The sequence below is a fragment of the Trichomycterus rosablanca genome, chromosome 22 (genome assembly GCF_030014385.1).
Source record: "Trichomycterus rosablanca isolate fTriRos1 chromosome 22, fTriRos1.hap1, whole genome shotgun sequence".
In the NCBI taxonomy this organism is placed as follows: domain Eukaryota; kingdom Metazoa; phylum Chordata; class Actinopteri; order Siluriformes; family Trichomycteridae; genus Trichomycterus; species Trichomycterus rosablanca.
Genome location: NC_086009.1, coordinates 2,623,109 through 2,642,535, shown reverse-complemented (window position 1 = coordinate 2,642,535; position 19,427 = coordinate 2,623,109). Strand labels below are relative to the sequence as shown.

General features: G+C 44.7%; 1 protein-coding gene across 6 annotated transcripts in view; it reads left to right on the top strand.

Annotated features, from left to right (window-relative positions):
- Positions 1–14,205: 14,205 nt before the first annotated feature.
- Positions 14,206–19,427, top strand: part of kcnc3a (potassium voltage-gated channel, Shaw-related subfamily, member 3a) — an 87,623-nt gene continuing 82,401 nt past the window's right edge. For all 6 annotated transcript variants that reach the window (XM_062984848.1, XM_062984849.1, XM_062984847.1 and 3 more), the window contains exon 1: positions 14,206–14,875. In XM_062984848.1, the coding sequence (XP_062840918.1) occupies positions 14,237–14,875 (639 nt within the window). In that variant the 5' untranslated portion in view covers positions 14,206–14,236. The remainder of the gene's footprint in view (positions 14,876–19,427) is intronic.

Here is a 19,427-nt window from a genome sequence, read left to right as displayed (position 1 = left end):
CTCAACACTAATTCATTTCCCAAACATCACACATTCACTTGTTCATTTACTTACACTCCTCTTCCTGAGGCGAAATACAAATCAGTCCGTCTACATACTGTATGTTTGTGGAGGTGCAAGGACACAGGAAGAACATGCAAAACTTTAATGATAAGGGGCTACCTGACAGGGGATGACCAAAACCAAGTAATCACACCACAAATTGTGCCACCGTGACACCCTGGGTGGTTAAGGGTTCCCTTAAAGTGCCGTTTTCTTGGGATCTGGGAAAAGTGCATAAAAGGAAAGGGGTTATTTTACTAAAAGTCCTTTTAAAGAAGCTGCAAAGTAAAACTAAATCAGTGTTTAGTCATGAACTGGTTCTTAGGATTGTAAAGAACCAACAACTATAAAGCTCCTTTAAGAATCCTAATGGTTTCCAGGAAAAACCTCATTTTAATTTTTAATTGTACTGCAGCAAACATCCTTTACATGATTTTAAATGGTTCTTCATAAAACATTCACTGGTTCTTTAGTTTAACTGAGTACAAATGATGTACAACCATCCAGTCATGCAACATTTCACCCAGGTATAAAACTTCTAATTATCAAGCCTAATTAAGCGTTCAATGTACCAAATAATTAAAGAACACAGTAGTGTGTGTGTCGTCTGCAATCTTAAAATATTATAAGATTCTTTCTAACATGGTAAAGGAATCTTTGCTTTGTCCAGACATTACAGGACACGACGTCCTAAAGCTCCACCGGCCTTCATCATGTTATTATAGTAGAATTTTGTGTTACACACATAATTGTTTTCAAATCTTAAATGTATTAATCCACATAAGATGTAGACATCTGATGGATGATGGATCTACTTTTTCATCACATTTGTGATGTTATTTTATGGCGTCGTCGCTCTAGGCTTACTCATTAGGGAATTTTGGACATCTATCTTAGTTAAGCTGCTTTAACTAAATTGATTAACTAAATGTTAAGTTCAAGTTAGAAGCCATTAATTGGTCATAAATCATCATTAAGGGTTTAATTAGCCATCTAAAAAGAAAGAAGGTAATGAAATGAATGCAATGGCTTCACCAACAACCATGAACCATCAGAAGTGTCTGTGAATACTGAAACTAGAAGAAATTGGTGCATTTTGCATAAATATTTCGACGTTCTGTCTCTGTTTTGGAGACGTTCGCTAACCTGATTCATTTCTGCTTTACATTAATGACATTTTGTGTGTGTATGGTGCGTCCACTGGCTCAAGATTGTGTATTTTAAATTTGATCTGATCCCTGATACACGACAGAGTCCCTCCACCTCACTTTGCAGCTTTAGCAGCCTCCGCCTCCTCTGGAAAGGCTTTTCACAAGATTTCTGAGTCTGTCTGTCACTAATACATCTTGTCCACAGTAATATTGCACAAGTCAGCCCAGCTTGCAAGTGATGTTCCATTTCATCCCAAAGATTCATTTGGGTTGGGCTGAGATCCCTGCAGACAACACTGGAGGTTTTCCACATTAACCAAGACTTTTCAGACCTAGTTTTTTCACAGGGGCAGTGGGTACACTTAGGCACAACTTCCTACAGACACACTCCAAAATAATATGATAAACCTTATCAGAGTGGAGTTGGTATAGTTTCATTTACCCCCTGGTGGGGGCTCCATATTAATGCGCTAGATTTGAAACACGATTTCTAACGAACTAATTTTCAGGTGTCCATATAATTTTGGCTACATAGTGCACATACTGCTATTTGCCGTAGTGGGGCAGTATTGACCTCCAAATGTGCTCACACACCAGCTGGGTGTGCATCAAAAAAAAGAGAGGAACTGAGGAAGACGGTTAATGAATGCATTGATGAATTCATTACTGTTCTGTCGTTCTGTTTGTCCATCCTACACACATGATTGTCTTTACTTCCTCAACCCCCAGCCCCAGTGGGATTAGTTTCAGCTTTAATACGTTTTTAATATCTAAATCTGATGGACTATCAGTAAAGTTAAAAGGGTGCAGTTTAAAAATCTATAGTTATAGATCCAGACATAGTTTAAGTCTGTAGATGCCAGCAAGTTTGCAATTTAATACCTTTAACATCGGCAATATGTTTTATGAGTGAACGTGCCTACCTGTTAGCTTTTGCTTGTTTTTATTTGATATGTATTTTAATGTTTACACACTTCTAATGCTAATAAACTACTACAGTCACACTAAATTATTAAGTGCCCACATTGGCAGAACTTTTACCATCGTAATTCTCGCAGTACCAACCTGGAGACCTGAGGTGTGAGAGTATTCAGGCCCCTTCAACTTTTTTGCTCAATGTATCATGTTATGGATTCGAATTTGAAAGTATTTTAATCACCCACAATAATAAAGCAAAATAAGTTTTTAAAATAAACTAAAAATGCTTTGAGATGCCGAATTGTGATCAAGTGCATCCTGTTTGCATTAATCACCCTTGAGATGTATCTAATACCCCATTTGATCCACTTGTTGCTGTTGAATTGATTGGACATTGTTTGGAAGGCACATCCCTGCGTTTGTAAGACCCAGGCTCACAATTTACACTACAGTGACAGGACAAAAAACAGCAGCCTTGCTGAAGAAATGTCAAATTTATGATGATTATAAATTACAGAAAAATAAATACTTAAAAATAGAAAGACATCGGCCAAGCTGACATCTTATCTCTGACTCTGGGTTCTTTTCACTCGACTTTCAATCCTCTCCGTCTCTCTGTTTTGCCACTGAGAATAAGTTTCCATCAAATTGGAATGTGATTTGGTTTAACACAATTATATCACATATTTCTGCCTCGCTCTAGCTTCATTCCCTGAGAGCCTAATGGGAAACTATAAAGGGATGGTAATTAACCGGAGAGGGCACTTTTATTAATTAGGTTTTAACAAGAGCTGGAGGCGGAGGGGAGTTAAAACTATCTTAAGAATAGTGTTAGTTCTACACAGAGACACGTTATTACACAGGACGGACGGTTCGAAGCGCCGCGGAACGTATGGGGCCTCATAATGTTTTTATTTGTTTTCGAACCACCAACGTCTAGTCACTCACAGAACAGAACAGACGGGGCGACGCTGTGGCTCGGTGGGTAGCACTGTTGCCTCACAGTAAGAAGGTCCTGGGTTCGATCCTCAGGTGGAGCAGTCGGAGTCCTTTCTGTGTGGAGTGCAAGTGAGGTGAATTGGAGATACTAAATTGTCCATGACTGTGTTTCAGATTGAACTTGTGATCTGATGAATCTTAGATCTGATGTAATGAGTAACTACCGTTTCTGTCATGAATGTAACCAAAGTGTAAAACACGACGTTAAAATCCTAATAAATAAATAAATGAAATCATTATGCTTGTGTTTTTCACATTACCTGTTTTGTATGGCTGTACAGATTGTGTTGGTGTTGCACTGCTGCAGAGTCCCAGGCTTCCTCAGGTTACTCCTAGCTGCTCAAATCTGCTAAAAATAGAATTGGGTGTTTTAAATTGTTCATGTGTGTGACTGAGCGAGTTAACGAGTGAGTGACTGTGTGTGTTGGACCCAGGGACAGGATTTCTGCCTATTAACCACCAGCGTTTCCATAAGAAAGGCTACAGACCCACCACAACCCTGGTGACGCTGAAGTAGATTTGAAAGATAAATAAATAAATCAATAAAAAGTGCCATTAAATCAGCCGAGCTCTGTTGAGGCTGAACCTTAGTGTGCTTGTTGGTTGTGCTTTTGGTATTTCAAAGCATTTTAGCACCAAATGATGAATGATTGTAGTAAAAATGTTCATTATTTAGGAGTTTATACCTTAAATGAACATGAATAATCAGAATTGTGCCTCTCACACCGGTGAAAAGCAAGAGAAGGAGCAGAAGGGCTGGTGTGGTTATGGTGAGATATGGAGTCAGTGAGTGAAAGAGCAGTCGGATGGAGGAGGAGGGGAGGACTGCAGTGTTATGGGGTCTGTAGTTAGTAGATTGGCCCTCTAGGTGGCCCTTGAGCTCCATTCGGTGTAAACTGCAGTACAGAAATGCAGAACAAATACTGCACCACAGAGAGAAGGAGGTGGGGAGGGGAAACGGGGTTTAATGCTGCCATGATACAAGATGCTGGATTTGTCCGTCTTTTACATGTATTTGTGTTGCATGTTCTTCAGTTTCTCTTACAGATCCACTAATCATCTACTTACACACCCTGACCTTTCCTTCATCTACTCCTTTTCCCCCTCAGTGTTCCTGGACTTCTATAGCACGGCTGTAGCCATGAATTAAACGTGAGGGGGTCATTCACACCCAAGGGTCAAAAACGACCCACCAATATTTACATTTTTGGTATTTAGCACACGCTTTTGTCCAAAGTATACAATCTAAGCAATTGAGGGTCAAGGGCATTGCTCAAGGGCCCAACGGTGGCAACCTGGCAGAGGTGGGGCTTAAACCGGCAACCTTATGATTACTGGTCCAGTACCTTAACCACTAGGCAGCCCTGATATGATTATAGATATTCACAAAGTTAAATCTGGGTTCTAAATGAAGCTGCCTTATTTAGGGGGTTTAGTAAAGACAGGTCAGTTTACCCCTTAGAACAAGGGGAGTTTACAGAATTTTAAGACTACACAAGGGTTAAGGGCCTTGTTTAGGGGCCCAACAGTGGAAAACTGGCATTGGTGTGGCTTGTTCCAGCAATAGTCTGAATACTGCTGACCCGTCATGCTAAATCATCATGCTATATCAACAGCTGATGGGAACACTGGCGCATCCTATCGTCCCCCCTCCAATAGGGACGTGTCTCCCTCATGATACGTTATATTATGATTCTGGCCTTGTTCTATAGACAGATCCATCCTTCCATGCAAACCCACTAACCCAACACTCAAACACAGTTGGAGCGCCCCCTCTGGTCACACACACATTTGGTTTGTTTAATCAGGTATGTTCTTTTAACAGGACGCAGTTTTTGCACCGTCAGCTAGCTCAGTGAAGCACCGCTGCCTCTCCTCCACCTTTTTACTGTCCACTTTTAATTTAGCACCCTTGCTATAATTCTATCATACTGACACATCCTGCTGACTCCCGCGTTCCTTTTCTGTCCACTCTGTTCCTTCTCTTCTCCTTTAAAGAACCACTAACAGAAATGGTCCTCATTACACACCAGCTTACCAAACCTGCTAACGTAATCTGTAGTGTTTGTGCACATGCAGTAGCTTAATTTTAATTTTCCCATATTAAAAAATGATCATAAATAAAAGAACAATCTGTGGCTGCTTGTTTAGTTTCCAGTACTCACCCACTTTCTAATCTGCTTATCCTAATGAGGGTCGTGGGGCGGCTGGATTCTATCCCAGCTCTCAGTGGGCACATGGCACACAGAAACACCCTGGACAGGGCACCAGTCCATCACAGGGCAGGCATACACACACTAAGGGCAATTTAAGTAGCTCCAATTAACCTGACTGCATTTGGACTGTGGGAGGAAACCGGAGCTCCCGGAGGAAACCCACGCAGACACGGGGAGAACATGCAAACTTCACACAGAAAGGACCCGGATCTCTCAACCTGAGAGACAAACCCAGGACCTTCTTGCCGTGAGGTGACAGTGCTACCCACCGAGCCACCATGCCACCCCCCTTCCAGTACTGACACTAATAACTGATCCAACACAGAGTAGAAATATATTAACTCATATTAACTCGTGATATTTACCCACACATGCTGATTCATTACACAGTTTCACTTTTGAGTTCTTTGAATTGTGAAAGTCGATGTTCTGTGGCACAAAACAACATGCTAACCTCTTTTTTGGGGGGAAGGGGGTCCAAGTATTAATAAAGCTTCAGACCCCAAGTCCTTCCTTTAATTTGAACCACGATTTGACTTGTTTTATTTTTTTTATTTGTTATTTGTTATTCTGCAGCTTTCAAACAGACAAAAATGTTATAATAGTTATTATTCTATATAGATTATTTTTAAGAGTAGTAATGAACATATTAGAGTTTGCATGTTCTCCTCATGTCCACGTGGGTTTCCTCCAGGAGCGCCGGTTTCCTCCCACATGTCTAAAGACAGGCAGTCAGGCCAATTGGACTGGGACTATAGAAATGTATCTAAGTGTGTGTGTGTGTGTGTGTGTCCCATGATGGACTGGCGCCCCAATGACTCAGACCCACTGCGACCCTGACCGGGATAAATCGGCAGTAAAACAGACAGTGAAAGAATAAACAAGTAAACAAATGAAATGACATGTTGAAGCGAAGCATCGACTCCTGGTGCTCATCTTACCTTGTGTTATGCAGGTCCTCCTCCTCCGCTGTGGGTTCTGGGACGGTTAGTCGGTCTATAAGAGACCAGAAGCACGAGAGAGGTGGAGATAGGAAGAGAGAGAAAGAGGAGGGGATGAGAAAGGAGAAAATGGGTGTAGTGATTGGTATTTTTGTAACTAGGTAGGGTCAGATACTTGGGGTCCTGAAGAACTTTGGTTTTAGGCAACGTGGTGAACACTGGCTGTCGGCTTCATCCGACCTCGAGTGTGTTTGGATGGTTGCACAAACATGTTTTTTCAAATCACATTTATCTCACTAGTTTTTCACATTCCAGAGCGGTCAGGATATTTCTGAGAACTTCTTAGCAATTATTTAGTCATTAGATGTTTTCCATCTGGGAATCTCAACACTGGTTTTTTATAGAATGGATCTCGTGTTGGTTTAAAGAGATTTTGGTGCCTGGCCAGTGCTATTTTCTCTCTCAGTACACACTACTATATAAGACGGGAGAAGTTTTCTAACGTTTTGAGAGTTTACTCATGGGATTGAGTGATAACGCGTGCATTCGTCGCCCGGGAACTGGTACCGGTATCGGCCCTCTCTCGCTAGATTGAAAGCGGACTCCGCCCACCTTTGCTAGTTGGCGAGATCAGGTGTGAAACATTCACGGTTGATCCGGTGTGACAGGTCTGTTTTGTTTTTGATACGTGTTGCATAAATCATCATCAACACTGAAGTATTATTATTAGTACTGTTAGTGTTATTATTATAGTTTACCATATGATGATTTTATCGTCATTATTGTGTGTTTAATGATTATATACAGTTGCTCGCTTTAACTTGTTTGTTAACTTTTGTCTGTTAATAAAACTAATGAACTTCATGCCTAGTTTACAGTACATCATTTTTGCTCTGATTTTCGCTCGCTGATAGGTCAACTCGGCGATTGCTCAGGGCTTGAAAATCAGCTCTCGATTGCTATGTGTGAAGGGCAGCACGGTGGCATGGTGGCTAAGTGTGTAGCACTGTCGCCTCACAGCAAGAAGGTCCTGCGTTCGGTGGGGTGTGGAGTTTGCATGTTCTCCCCATGTCCGCGTGGGTTTCCTCTGGGAGCTCCGGTTTCCTCCCACAGTCCAAAACATGCAAGTGAGGTGAATTGGAGACACTGAATTGTCCACGGCTGTGTTCGATATAGAATCTTGTGTAATGAGTAACTACAGGGTCTGTCATGAATGTAACCAAAGTGTAAAACATGACATTAAAATCCTAATAAACAAACAATGTGTGAAAAAATAGAAAAATATCCAGCATGTTAAATATCTGGACCTGTCGGCGACTCAAATTTATGTAGTGTGAAAGGTGTTGTGATCAGGTTGTGATTGTTATGAACGCAAAATACAGAAGAGAAACTCGGGAGGAGGAACAAGGGCATAATATAGTTTATATCAGCACACACAAGCTTTACAGTATTTGATTACACGAGATCAAGTCGTGTAGTGTGAACCGTGCAGTAATACTCTTGGTCCATTATTGATTCCTGAGAGCTTCTGTCCTGTTTTGAGTTTAGATTTGACTTGATACTAGTTTTGTTGAAGCAAAACGACGGGAAAATGGAGCAGAAAGCCCAGCGCTGGCGTCAGCAGTGGAGTCGTATATCTGAGTGATTAAGATCACGAGGTGACTGAAAGGAAATGAGGTGGAATTGTTGCAGGATGCTTTGTTTTACTCTCACGCTGCGAAGGATGGTTTTATGAGCCGGAAGTGGACAGACTGAAAGAGGGAAGAGTAGATCCCGTATTAAACAAGGGGGTACGGTGAACAGAGGGACAGGTGTGGGGCTGTTGAACGTCCCGCTGTAATCTGCAGGTTGTATGCAGAACTGAAAACTTAAAGCGTGAGGATGATGAGGATTATAGGAGTAACGTAGGCATCGCCGCTTGAATGTTCGTCTAGGTATCTGTACCCATCGCTCAGGAAAGACGGGGGAGGAGGAAAGTCGTTTATTTTACCGCAACACAAAAATCATTCACTTCTCCGCTGCAACCCTCCTCCCTACACACAGTGCAGCACTGATACAGAGTCTGTGCAGGAGCAGAAACATCTTTTATATGCTAGTCGTCACTTCGTTTAGGTTCACTTACCTACCTTCAATGTATCGAACACTGTGTGGTACACAATCACTGACTGTAGCCTACACCTTATCTCTTGTTCTGTACACCTTATTTATGGAAAAATGTGCTCATATTCACTCGTTTTAAAAGGAAAGAGCCACATTCATTAAATGACACTCATAAACTGAGTGATGGAATAAATAGAAGCTACAACACACAGCACAGCTATACATTAATGGTTGAATGTAAACCTAGAACATCCAGCGATGGTGTGAGGCGTCATGTTCTGTCTCAAAGTTCTGTTTTCACCCCCCCATACCCCCCACGTCCACAGAATTGGTTGGGTCTCAGTTACCTGAGTCGTGTTTTTAGCTGCTTTACATTTCAACGTCTTGGACATTTTGACTAACCATTTGCTGACTGAATTGCCGTAGGATTCCAAGGACGCCTCATAGTGCAGATTAAGCAGTAAACGTGAGACACTTAAACGCTACACGAGTGATAAATGTTCAGTGTCAATTATATAAAGGTAATTATATGCTTCCAACTTTGCAGCAACAGTTTAGGGAAGGTCCTTTTCAGTTCCAGCATGACTGTGCCCCTGTACATAAAGCAAGCTCTATAAAGTCCTGACCTCAGCCCCATTCAACAGCTCTGGAATGAACTGAGAACATCAATATCAGTGCCCAGCCATATAAATCAGCACGTTTGACTGAATGGGAACAAATTCCCATACGCATAAATACTAAAAAGCTTTGTGAGAAGTCTTCTAAGAAAAGTGGCTGTTGTTATAGCTGAAAAGATCACACATGGGTCACTGTATTTTAATAGCATTTGTTTTTAAAATGTCCAACAAGCTCATGGTCAGGTGTCCAAATACTTTTGGCCATATAGTGAACATAAGATATGGTTGAAGACAAAAGTCTGCTTACCATAGTAACCTAGGCAAAGGTCATAAAAACAGCTGTTAAAACCATCCCAGTGCCCACAAGTCCAAATTGTGTCTCCCGAACCCTGGCTCCCAGTTCATCTCAAGTGTGTTTAATGGGGTTTAAAGGATGAATGTGTACAGGATGCAAGAGTTCCAACACACCAAGCTGGTCTAGTTATGTTTTTACAGACCTTGGTGCATGTGCACGGGGGCACAATCATAGTGGAACAGGACAAAGCTTGATCACAACTGTTAGCCACCAGGTTGGAAGCATAAAATTGATTGAATATGTACTGTATACTGAATATATATATTCCTTTTAATCGTTGTTATCAAGGGTGCCGGTGATTCTTAAGCCTGTACTCGAGCCAGTGAAGCAGTAATGAAGGGGTTAACGTCCTGCACATGCTTCTGAATGGACTGCGTAATGTTTCACTGCTGCACTGTGTGAGAGCGAAGAAGCGAGAGCATGTGAGAGAGTGTTAATGCTGCAGTCTTCTCTCCCCATTTTGTGGAGCTCAGCAAATAATCGTTCCACCTTTAGTTCATCCCCCCCCACACACACACACACACACTCTGTGCTGATTGGATGCACTGTAGAACATGGTGATTGATAAAGCGATGAGGAAAAAATGGCTGAGGCTCTGAACAGACCTCCGTAAGGGAAACCTATTTGTTATGCAATCTTTAATGTGTGTTTGACATCCGCCAGCTGTCGTCCACGAAGGAATGCATGACTCGAAAGCCGCCGTCAATCACTACAGTCGGCGTGCAATAAAAACCACTCCGCATTTCACCAGCACTCACCCGCCCGTCCGTCCGACGGCACAGACGTAACTGTTATTAATAATTAAGTCAGCTTTAGACTGAGTTAAAGTAAAACACTGGTGCTAAACTGCGCTTAAGCATCATGAGGGAGAAGAAATGTTCCATCACGTTTATACAGCTGAAGTAAAAAATGTACTTTATATATGGCATGTCGACGTCAGTCCTTATTATTTAGCCGTGCAGAGCCCGACCATGCACGGAGAATCCATGTACAACCCTCCCACCCACAGACAAGGCCAACTGGGACCTCATTTATTTATGAGAAGAACATGCAAACTTCACACAGAAAGAACCCGGACAGCTCCACCTATCAGCTATCCACCCAGCCACTGTGCCACTGGACTCCGGAGTAGTGGAAAGGTGGTCACGACGAATCTGTCTGGCAGTCTGATATACGAGTGTGGGTGTGGCGAATGCCAGGGGAACGTTACCTGCCTGGCCGCATTGTGCCAGCTGTGAAGGTTGCTGGAGGAGGGATAATGCAATGGGGTTGTTTTTTAGGGGTTGGCCTAGGCCTCTTAGGCAACAGTGCTACCCACCCAGCCACTGTGCCACTGGACTCCGGAGCACTGGAAAGGTGGTCTGTGGAGTGATGAATCATGCTTCTCTGTCTGGAAGTCTGATGGACGAGTGTGGGTGTGGTGAATGCAAGCAGAACGTTACCTGCCTGGCCACATTGTGCCAGCTGTGAAGTTTGGTGGAGGAGGGCTTGATTTTTAGGGGGTTGGCCTATGTTCCTTCTTTCTAATTTAGGAAAAAACCTGCCATGAGGCGACAGTGCTACCCACCGTGTCACTGTGCCACTGGACTCCGGAGCAGTGGAAAGGTGGTCTGTGGAGTGATGAATCACGCTTCTCTGTGTCTGATGGACAAGTGTGGGTTTGGTGAATGCCAGGAGAACGTTACCTGCCTGGCAGCATTGTGCCAGCTGTGAAGTTTGGTGGAGGAGGGATAACACAGTGGGGTTGTTTATTAGGGGGTGGCCTAGGCCCCTTAGTTCCATGAGGTAACAGTGCTACCCACCGAGCCAAGGTGATTCTTATTCTGGACATTTCAAACAGATTCTAGAAGTTCACTGAAGTCTACAAGCGTAAGTGATAAAGTAAAGAACAGACGCTCCAAACAGGAAGTGGAGCACTTTAATCAGATATTACGCTTCACTCCTCTCCATCACGCCGTACTATGCTGGAGAACACTGCTATTTTTATACATCACTTCACCCTGTGCATTAGTCGAACCATTTCCATGTTATATTACAGTGTTAAAGTCACAACGGGCTTTTAAACAGAAATCTGAGATTCAGTATCAGTATCAGAGCTAGCTGGACTCATAATCGGATCTGTCAGGCTGACCAGTAGCTTTAACATGTATGAAGGACCAGGCTGTGCTCCCCGTGATGTCCGTCCTGCACCTCTCACACAGATTCGTGGGTCGCCGACTGGGTCTGTTCATCTGCCGACCAGAATTCTGTATCGGTGAGCTAGCGTATTAGACTACTGCGCCACCTGGGCATCGGATATGACGTGGTTTTACATTTGCTGTTGATCGACAAGCGTAGTTAAGCGTAGTTAGAATTTAGAGTCGAAGGTTCAGCTACACAGTGTTTATTATTTGTTTATTATTTTCTGGGAGTGAATGAAGAAAAGCTACACACGTACTATATGGACAAAAATATATGGACACCCTTTGTAATGACCATCAACATCAGTGCGCAGCCGTACTCAAATGCTCATTTGACTGAATGGGCACAAATTCCCACAGGCATACTCACATCTTGTGGGAAGCCGTGTTCTGACAGAGGTTAATGGTCAGCATTCATTCATTTCATTCATTTTCTTATCCGCTTATCTAATTAGGATAACTGGAGCCTATCCCAGCTTTTCAATGGGCGCAAGACACACAGTAACACCCTGGACGGGACGCCAGTCCATCGCAGGGCAGACACACATACACACGTATTCGTCTATAGGGCAATTCAGTGTCTCCAATCAACCTGACTGCATGTTTTTTGATTGTGGGAGGAAACCAGAGCTCCCGGAGAAAACCCACACAGACACGGGGAGAACATGCAAACTCCACACAGAAAGGACCCGGACCACCCTTCCTGGCGATCGAACCCAGGACCTTCTTGCTGTGAGGCGACAGTGCTACCCACTAAGCTACCGTGCCACCCTTCAATGGTCAGCAGGTGTATTAAATCGATTATATAAAGGAAATGTGATGCTTACTTATTATATACTTTGCAGCAACAGTTTAGGGAAGGTCCTTTCCTTATAGAGCACAAAACAAGCTCTATAAAGACAGAGAAAATCCAGTGTCCTGCAAAGAGTCCTGACCTTAAACTCACTGAACAGCTCTGGAATGAACCTACACTCAAGTGCTTGTTAGACTGAATGGACACAAATTCCCACAGGCATACTCACGGCTGGTTAGAAGCCTTATTGGAAAAACGGTTGTTGTTCCAGCCAGGGCAGTTGTAGCCTATCGGTTGAGGTACTGGACTAGTAATCAGAAGGTTACTGCTTCAAGCCCCACCTGCCAGGTTGCCACTGTTGGGCACTTAGGCTAGACTTTAACCTGAAATTGCTTAGACAGTGTACAGTCACAGTACTGTATGTAGCTTTAGATAAAGGTGTCTGCTAAATGCTGAAAATGTAAATGGAAAGACCACACAGAGATCACAGGTCAACAGGTGTAATAAACCGATTATATAAAGAAAATGCAATGCTTCCTTTTTGCATACTTTGCAGCAACAGTTTAGGGAAGGTCCTTTCCTTATAGAGCACAAAACAAGCTCTATAAAGACAGAGAAAATCCAGTGTCCTGACCTCAGCCTCACTTGAAAGCTCTGGAATGAACCGGAACATCGATTTAGACCCAGCCATACACAAATGCTAGTTTGACTAAATGGGGCACAAATTCCCACAGGCATACTTTATTGTATACTTTGCAGCAACAGTTTAGGGAAGGTCACAAGAGGGAAGCACAAAACAAGCACAAAACAAGCTCTATAAAGACATGAAGAAAAGCTCGGTTTAAAGTCCAGAGTCCTGACCTTAAACTCACTGAACAGCTCTGGAATGAACCTATACACAAATGCTTGTTAGACTGAATGTCGGCTGTTGTTCCAGTCGGGGCAGCACTGTTGGGCCCTTAAGCAAGGCCTTTAACCTTAAATTGCTTAGACAGTATACTGTTGCGGTACTGTACATCGTTTTGGATAAAGGTGTTGATATAAATCGATTATATAAAGAAAATGACATGCTTCCTTATTGCATACTTTGCAGCAACAGTTTAGGGAAGGTCCTTTCCTTACAGAGCACAAAACAGCTTGGTTTAAAGAAACGTCATTGTCCTGCACAGAGCCCTGACCTCAGCCTCACATTGATTTAGGCCCAGACGTACACAAACGCTCATTTAAAAGAATGGGCACAGATTCCCACAGGCATAGTCCCGTCTTGAGAGAAGCCTCGTTGCAAAAACGGCTGTTGTTCCAGCCAGGGCAGTAGTCACTGGAAAGGTGAAAGGTTCAAGTCTCATTACTGCCAGGTTGCCACTGTTGGGCCCTTGAGCAAGGCCCTTAACCTTAAATTTCCCCCTTTATGGCAGTTGTAGCCTAGTGGTTAAGATACTGGACTAGTAATTAGAAGGTTGCTGGTTCAAGCCCCACCACTGCCAGGTTGCTGCTGTTGGGCCCTTGAGCAAGGCCCTTAACCCTCAATTGCTCCAACTGTATACCATCACACTACTGTAAGTCGCTTCGGATAAAGGCGTCTGCCAAATGCCGAAAATGTAAATGTAAATCGCTTAGACAGTGTACAGCCGCGGTACTGTATGTAGCTTTGGATAAAGGTGTCTGAATGATCACACAGAGGTCACTCTGGGTGGGACGTCCGACAAGCTCATGCTCAGGTGTCCAGATACTTTAGACCATGTGGTGAACACAGGTGTGTTATATGTGGTATGAATGATGTACACTGCAGTGGTTTTGGAGGACTGAGACCCCCTGTATTAACACATGCTCTCTCTCTCTCTCTCTCTCTCTCTCTCTCTCTCTCTCTCTCTCCCCCCTCACGCGCAGGCTCCTCCCCCTCTCTCCCCCCTCCTCGCGCTCCTCTATGCTCAGCTCGGTGTGCGTCTCCTCTTTCAGAGGGCGCAAAGGTGGCAGCAAGTCGTGCGCCAAAGCATGCGCAAGCGCCGACATGACTTGCCCGTCGGACAGCGAGCGCATCGTCATCAACTGCGGCGGCGTGCGGCACGAGACCTACCGGAGCACGCTCCGCACGCTGCCCGGCACGCGCCTGTCGTGGCTCACCGAGCCCGACGCCTGCAGCAACTTCGACTACGACCCCAAATCGGACGAGTTCTTCTTCGACCGGCACCCGAGCACCTTCGCTTTCATCCTCAACTACTACCGCACCGGCAAGCTGCACTGCCCGGGCGACGTGTGCGGCCCGCTCTTCGAGGAGGAGCTCGCCTTCTGGGGCATCGATGAGACGGACGTGGAGGCGTGCTGCTGGATGAACTACCGGCAGCACCGCGACGCCGAGGAGGCGCTCGACAGCTTCGAGACCCCCGAGCCGGACGCGCCGGAGGACGACCCCGCGCTGGCGGGCGTCGGCGGAGGCGTCGGCGCCGACGGAGACCTCAAGCGCCTCTGCCTGCACGAGGACAGCGGCAAGCCGAGCTGGTGGAGCGTCTGGCAGCCGCGCTTGTGGGCGCTCTTCGAGGATCCCTACTCGTCCAAGTACGCACGGGTGAGTGCAGACGCGCGCCTCCGGAACACCCGTGTTCTCCTCTGCTTTTAGGGGTTTGCGCAGTGTAGGTGTCGGTGTCGCACAGCCGTGTTGGCCCAGGTTCGATCCCATGTCTCTAAATTGCCCCTAGGTGTGAGTAAGCGTGTGGTTGCGTGTTGCGGTGCCTTGCGCGCAGTGTTTCAAGGATAGGCACTGGATCCACCGCCACCTTGACCAGTTTTTACTGAGGATGAGCGAGTGAAAAAGAAAAACAGATTCTTAGTAGTGTCGGCGCTGCACAACTCATCTTACCCAGGTTCGATCCTGGGTCGGTTCTTTGCTCTAAATTGTTCATATATGTGAGTAAGTGTGTGGCTGCATGTTGCGGTGCCTTGCGCGCAGTGTTACAAGGATAGGCACTGGATCCACCGCCACCTTGACCATCTACTATTCAGGATGAGCGAGTGAAAAGCAAAGAACCCTCTAATGTGGAAGGGGGGTGCTTAGTACCATTACACAAATACTAATCTAACAGGTATGCTATTAGGAAAAAAGGGGGTTTGCGCAGTGTAGGTGTCGGTGTCGGTGTCGCACAGCTGTGTTGACCCAAGTTCGATCCCAGGTCTCTAAATTGCCCCTAGGTGTGAGTAAGTGTGTGGTTGCATGTTGCGGTGCCTTGCGCGCAGTGTTTCAAGGATAGGAACTGCATCCACCACCACCTTGACCAGTTTTTATTGAGGATGAGCGAGTCAAAAAAGGAAACAGATTCTTATTAGTGTCGGTGCTGCACAGCTCATCTTACCCAGGTTCGATCCCGGGTCGGTTCTCTGCTCGAAATTGCCAATTGATGTAAGTATGTGTGTGGTTGCGTGTTGTGGTGCCCTGCGCACAGTGTTTCAAAGATAGGCACTGGATCCACCACCACCTTGACCAGCGTTTATTGAGGATGAGTGAGTGAAAAAGCAAAGAACCCTTAATGTGGAAGGGGGGTGCTTAATACCACTACACACATACTAATCTAACAGTTCTGCTTTTAGAAAAAAGGGGGTTTGCGCAGTGTAGGTGTTGGTGTTGCACAGCTGTGTTGCCCCAGGTTCGATTCCGGGTCGGTTCTTTGCTCTAAAGTGCCCCTAGGTTTGAGTAAGTGTGTGGTTGCATGTTGTGGTGCCTTGCACACAGTGTTTTTAGGATAGGCACTGGATCTACCGCCACCCTGAGGATGAGTGGCGGTGCCGAACAGCTCTTCTTACCCAGGTTTGATCCTAGATCAGGTTTCTCTTCTGAATCGCACCCAGGTGAAAGCGAGGGTGTGATGACATGATGAACGGTGCACCAAGATTCTTATCTTTGGTTCCCCACACCCAGTATTTCCAGGACAGACTCTGGACCCACTGCCAGCCTGACCAACCTGAGCCAGCAGTTAACTGGAGATGAACGAACAAGTGAATGAGTATCAGCACTTGGAGGGGCGTTTTTTACTTGATGTAACTTTTGATATGTAAATGGGATTTTTTACTTTTACTATGGGATTTGTCGCAGTGGTAGGTTGCCGCACAGCTTAGTTGGTCCAGGTTCGATCCCGAGCTCCAGTCGGTGCCGTGCGCTTAACTCTAAAATACTGTTTATAATATAGAAAGAAATCGGCTGTAAGATTCACCATAGTGCCAGTTTAGAGAAGCTAAATTAATACCAATGCTCCAAAGTATTTCAGACCCGATGAGCTGGTGACACACGACTCAATTTACACAGGTTTGATCCCAACCTGGTGATTTCCTGCTCTAAATCACGACGGACGGAGGCCCTGTCCATGGTCCTTCAGTTTTCTGGTCAGAATATACTGTACTGTATACTGCATGGTCTTCTTTAAGGGACGTGGTAGCACAGCAGCTAATGTGTGTGCTGGACAGCTCCTGAGACCGGGGTTTTGTGAATTTGTGATGTTGCAGAGAAATTTCCAAATTAGTCAGGCCCACCATGACCCTGACCAGGAAAAAAAGAATAGCAATTAGTGAAATTAAGGAAAGATAATTTATTGATGCTGATTTTGTTGGGTAATATTTAACACCCGCAGTCTTTAAACAGTCTTTAATCTGTTTCACTTCAATGAACTATTTAAGAGACATTAAGGGTTTGTTGTAACTACAAAAGCAAAAACAAAAAAGCTGCTCTTTTAACGTAATAATTCAGGACTGAGCGATACGGCAAAATATTATAATGTAATAACTGAAGACATTTTTACACTATAGGACTCACATTCACTTAGTGTTCATTCATTCAGTGTCTGTTTTACCACCTATTTATCCTGGTCAGGGTCGTGGTGGGTCTGATTCATTGGGCGAAAGGCAGTCGCCAGTCCATCAAACGGCACACACACACACACACACTGGTCAATATTTAGTAGCTTAAATTCACCTGACTGCATGTCGGGACTTGTGGGAGGAAACTGGGGCTCCCAAAGGAAACCCACACAGACACAGGGAGAACATGCAAACTCTACACAGAAAGGATCCCGACCGCCAGCTTGGGAATTGAACCCAAACCCCTCTTGCTGTGAGACAACAGCGCTACCCACTGCGCCACCGTGCCGCATGTTCATTGAAATTTGGTAGAAATTAAGCGCATAGACTAGATTAAAAGACTCAAATGGTTCCCAGAAGATCAGAGAAATGGTCACTGCTTCATATTATAGGACTTCGTTTGGTCAGGAGAAGTTAGCACAGACCTGCGGTGCCTTGCGCGCTGTGTTTCAAGGATAGGCACTGGATCCCCCACCACCTTGACCAGCGCTTATTAAGGATGAGCGAGTGAAAAAGAAAAACAGATTCTTAGTAGTGTTGGTGTCGCACAGCTGTGTTGACCCAAGTTTGATCTTTGATCTTTGATATTATAGGACATCAGGAGAAGTTAGCACAGACCTGCAGTGACCGTTTCCTTCAAGCGGTCAGGCAGACCCCCCAAAAAACTGCAGCAAAATCAAGTCAAGCATTCAGACCAGTACTGTTCTCTTGATGTGTTCTCCTCCACATCTCTGTACATCAGTGTTCATGGTTTTTGCCCCGTTTTACCCCCTTCACTGTATTTTTTCTACCACCTTGATCCAAAATCGCGCTCATCTGGGCACGCTTAGCATTTCTCACATACACGCCACACACAGAGGTACAGAGTTAGATCGCTGCGTGTATAATATTACGCCGTACACCTGTCGGACAGCGTCCGCACTCGTCATGTTTCCTTTAGTTTGTCGTATGTCTTCATAGTGTGATAAGTATGTGCTTAAATTGACTTGATGAAGGAAGAAATGTAAAAGGAAACCATTTTTACAGAGCGCTGAATCAATACTGTGGGTTTCTTCACACTCTGTAAGTGGATTTTAGCATGATAGAAAAAGGCTGGTAGAAGAATCTAACTTGATTTGAGTAAAGCTTTACTGGCAGACTTTACTATCTTACTGTCTAATGTCTTTCTCTCTATCACACACACACACACACACACACACACACACACACACACACACACACACACACTCTCTGTCTCTCTCTCTCTCTCTCTCTCTCTCTGTCTGCTTATAATGCTTTACACCAATTTGTACAAGTTCATATTAAAAAAAACCCTGGTAATTACTGAGTTCACGAGTTTTAGACACACATATTACTATCAAGTGTATAAAGTCATTCATTCATTCAGTCTGTTTTACCACCAATTTGTCCTGGTCAGGGTCGCGGTGAGTCTGGTTCACTAGGAAAACACCTCCGACAGGTGGCTGGCCATCACAGGGCACACACACAGATTCAGTATCGTCTCTTCAGTTAACCTGACTGCATGTGTTTGAACTGTGGGAGGAAACCCACACAGACACGAGGAGAACATGCAAACCAAGCAGAAAGGGCGCTACCCACTGTACCCACTGTTCTATAAAATAAACATTATGTTTCCAGTTTTGTGCCACCAGTTTGGGGAGGGCCCATGGTTTGACAAGTTTTGTGTATAGAATTCCAGCAGTCTGATCTTAACCCCACTGAACACCTTTGGGATGAAGTGGAACGCTGACTGTGAGTGAGGCCTTTTTCCCCACAGAGGGGAGGAAATCGTATCTCCAGCGAGCTCATGGCCGAGTGTCCACATACTTTTGGCCGTATTGTATAGGTACAGAATCATGTCACGCGTGTTGCGCACTGCGTGTCCGTTAACTCCGCGTCTCAGGTCCGCGGCACTCACGCCGTCTCCTCCAGCACTTTCCCACGCCTGATTACATTCTTTCATCCGGGAGCTGGGAGGCATTCGCGCCCTCTCGCTCGCCTCGGCTGCTTTTTACCGCTCGCATTATTCAGTCTAATGCAGCCTTATCCTCTCCTCCGTCTCCGTCTCGTACTGCTTTTTTCTTGTGCACTTGTTATTTTGAACCGAGCCCTGGAGCTTTTTTATTGTTTAAGGTTATAAATACGGTTTAGTTCACATTTATAATAAGAAAGATACAAAAAACTGAATGTACAGGGGCATCAAACGTATAACCTTCTATTTTAGTTTCATTTCAATCAACCGCTTTATCCTGGTCAGGATCCTAGTGGGTCCGGTT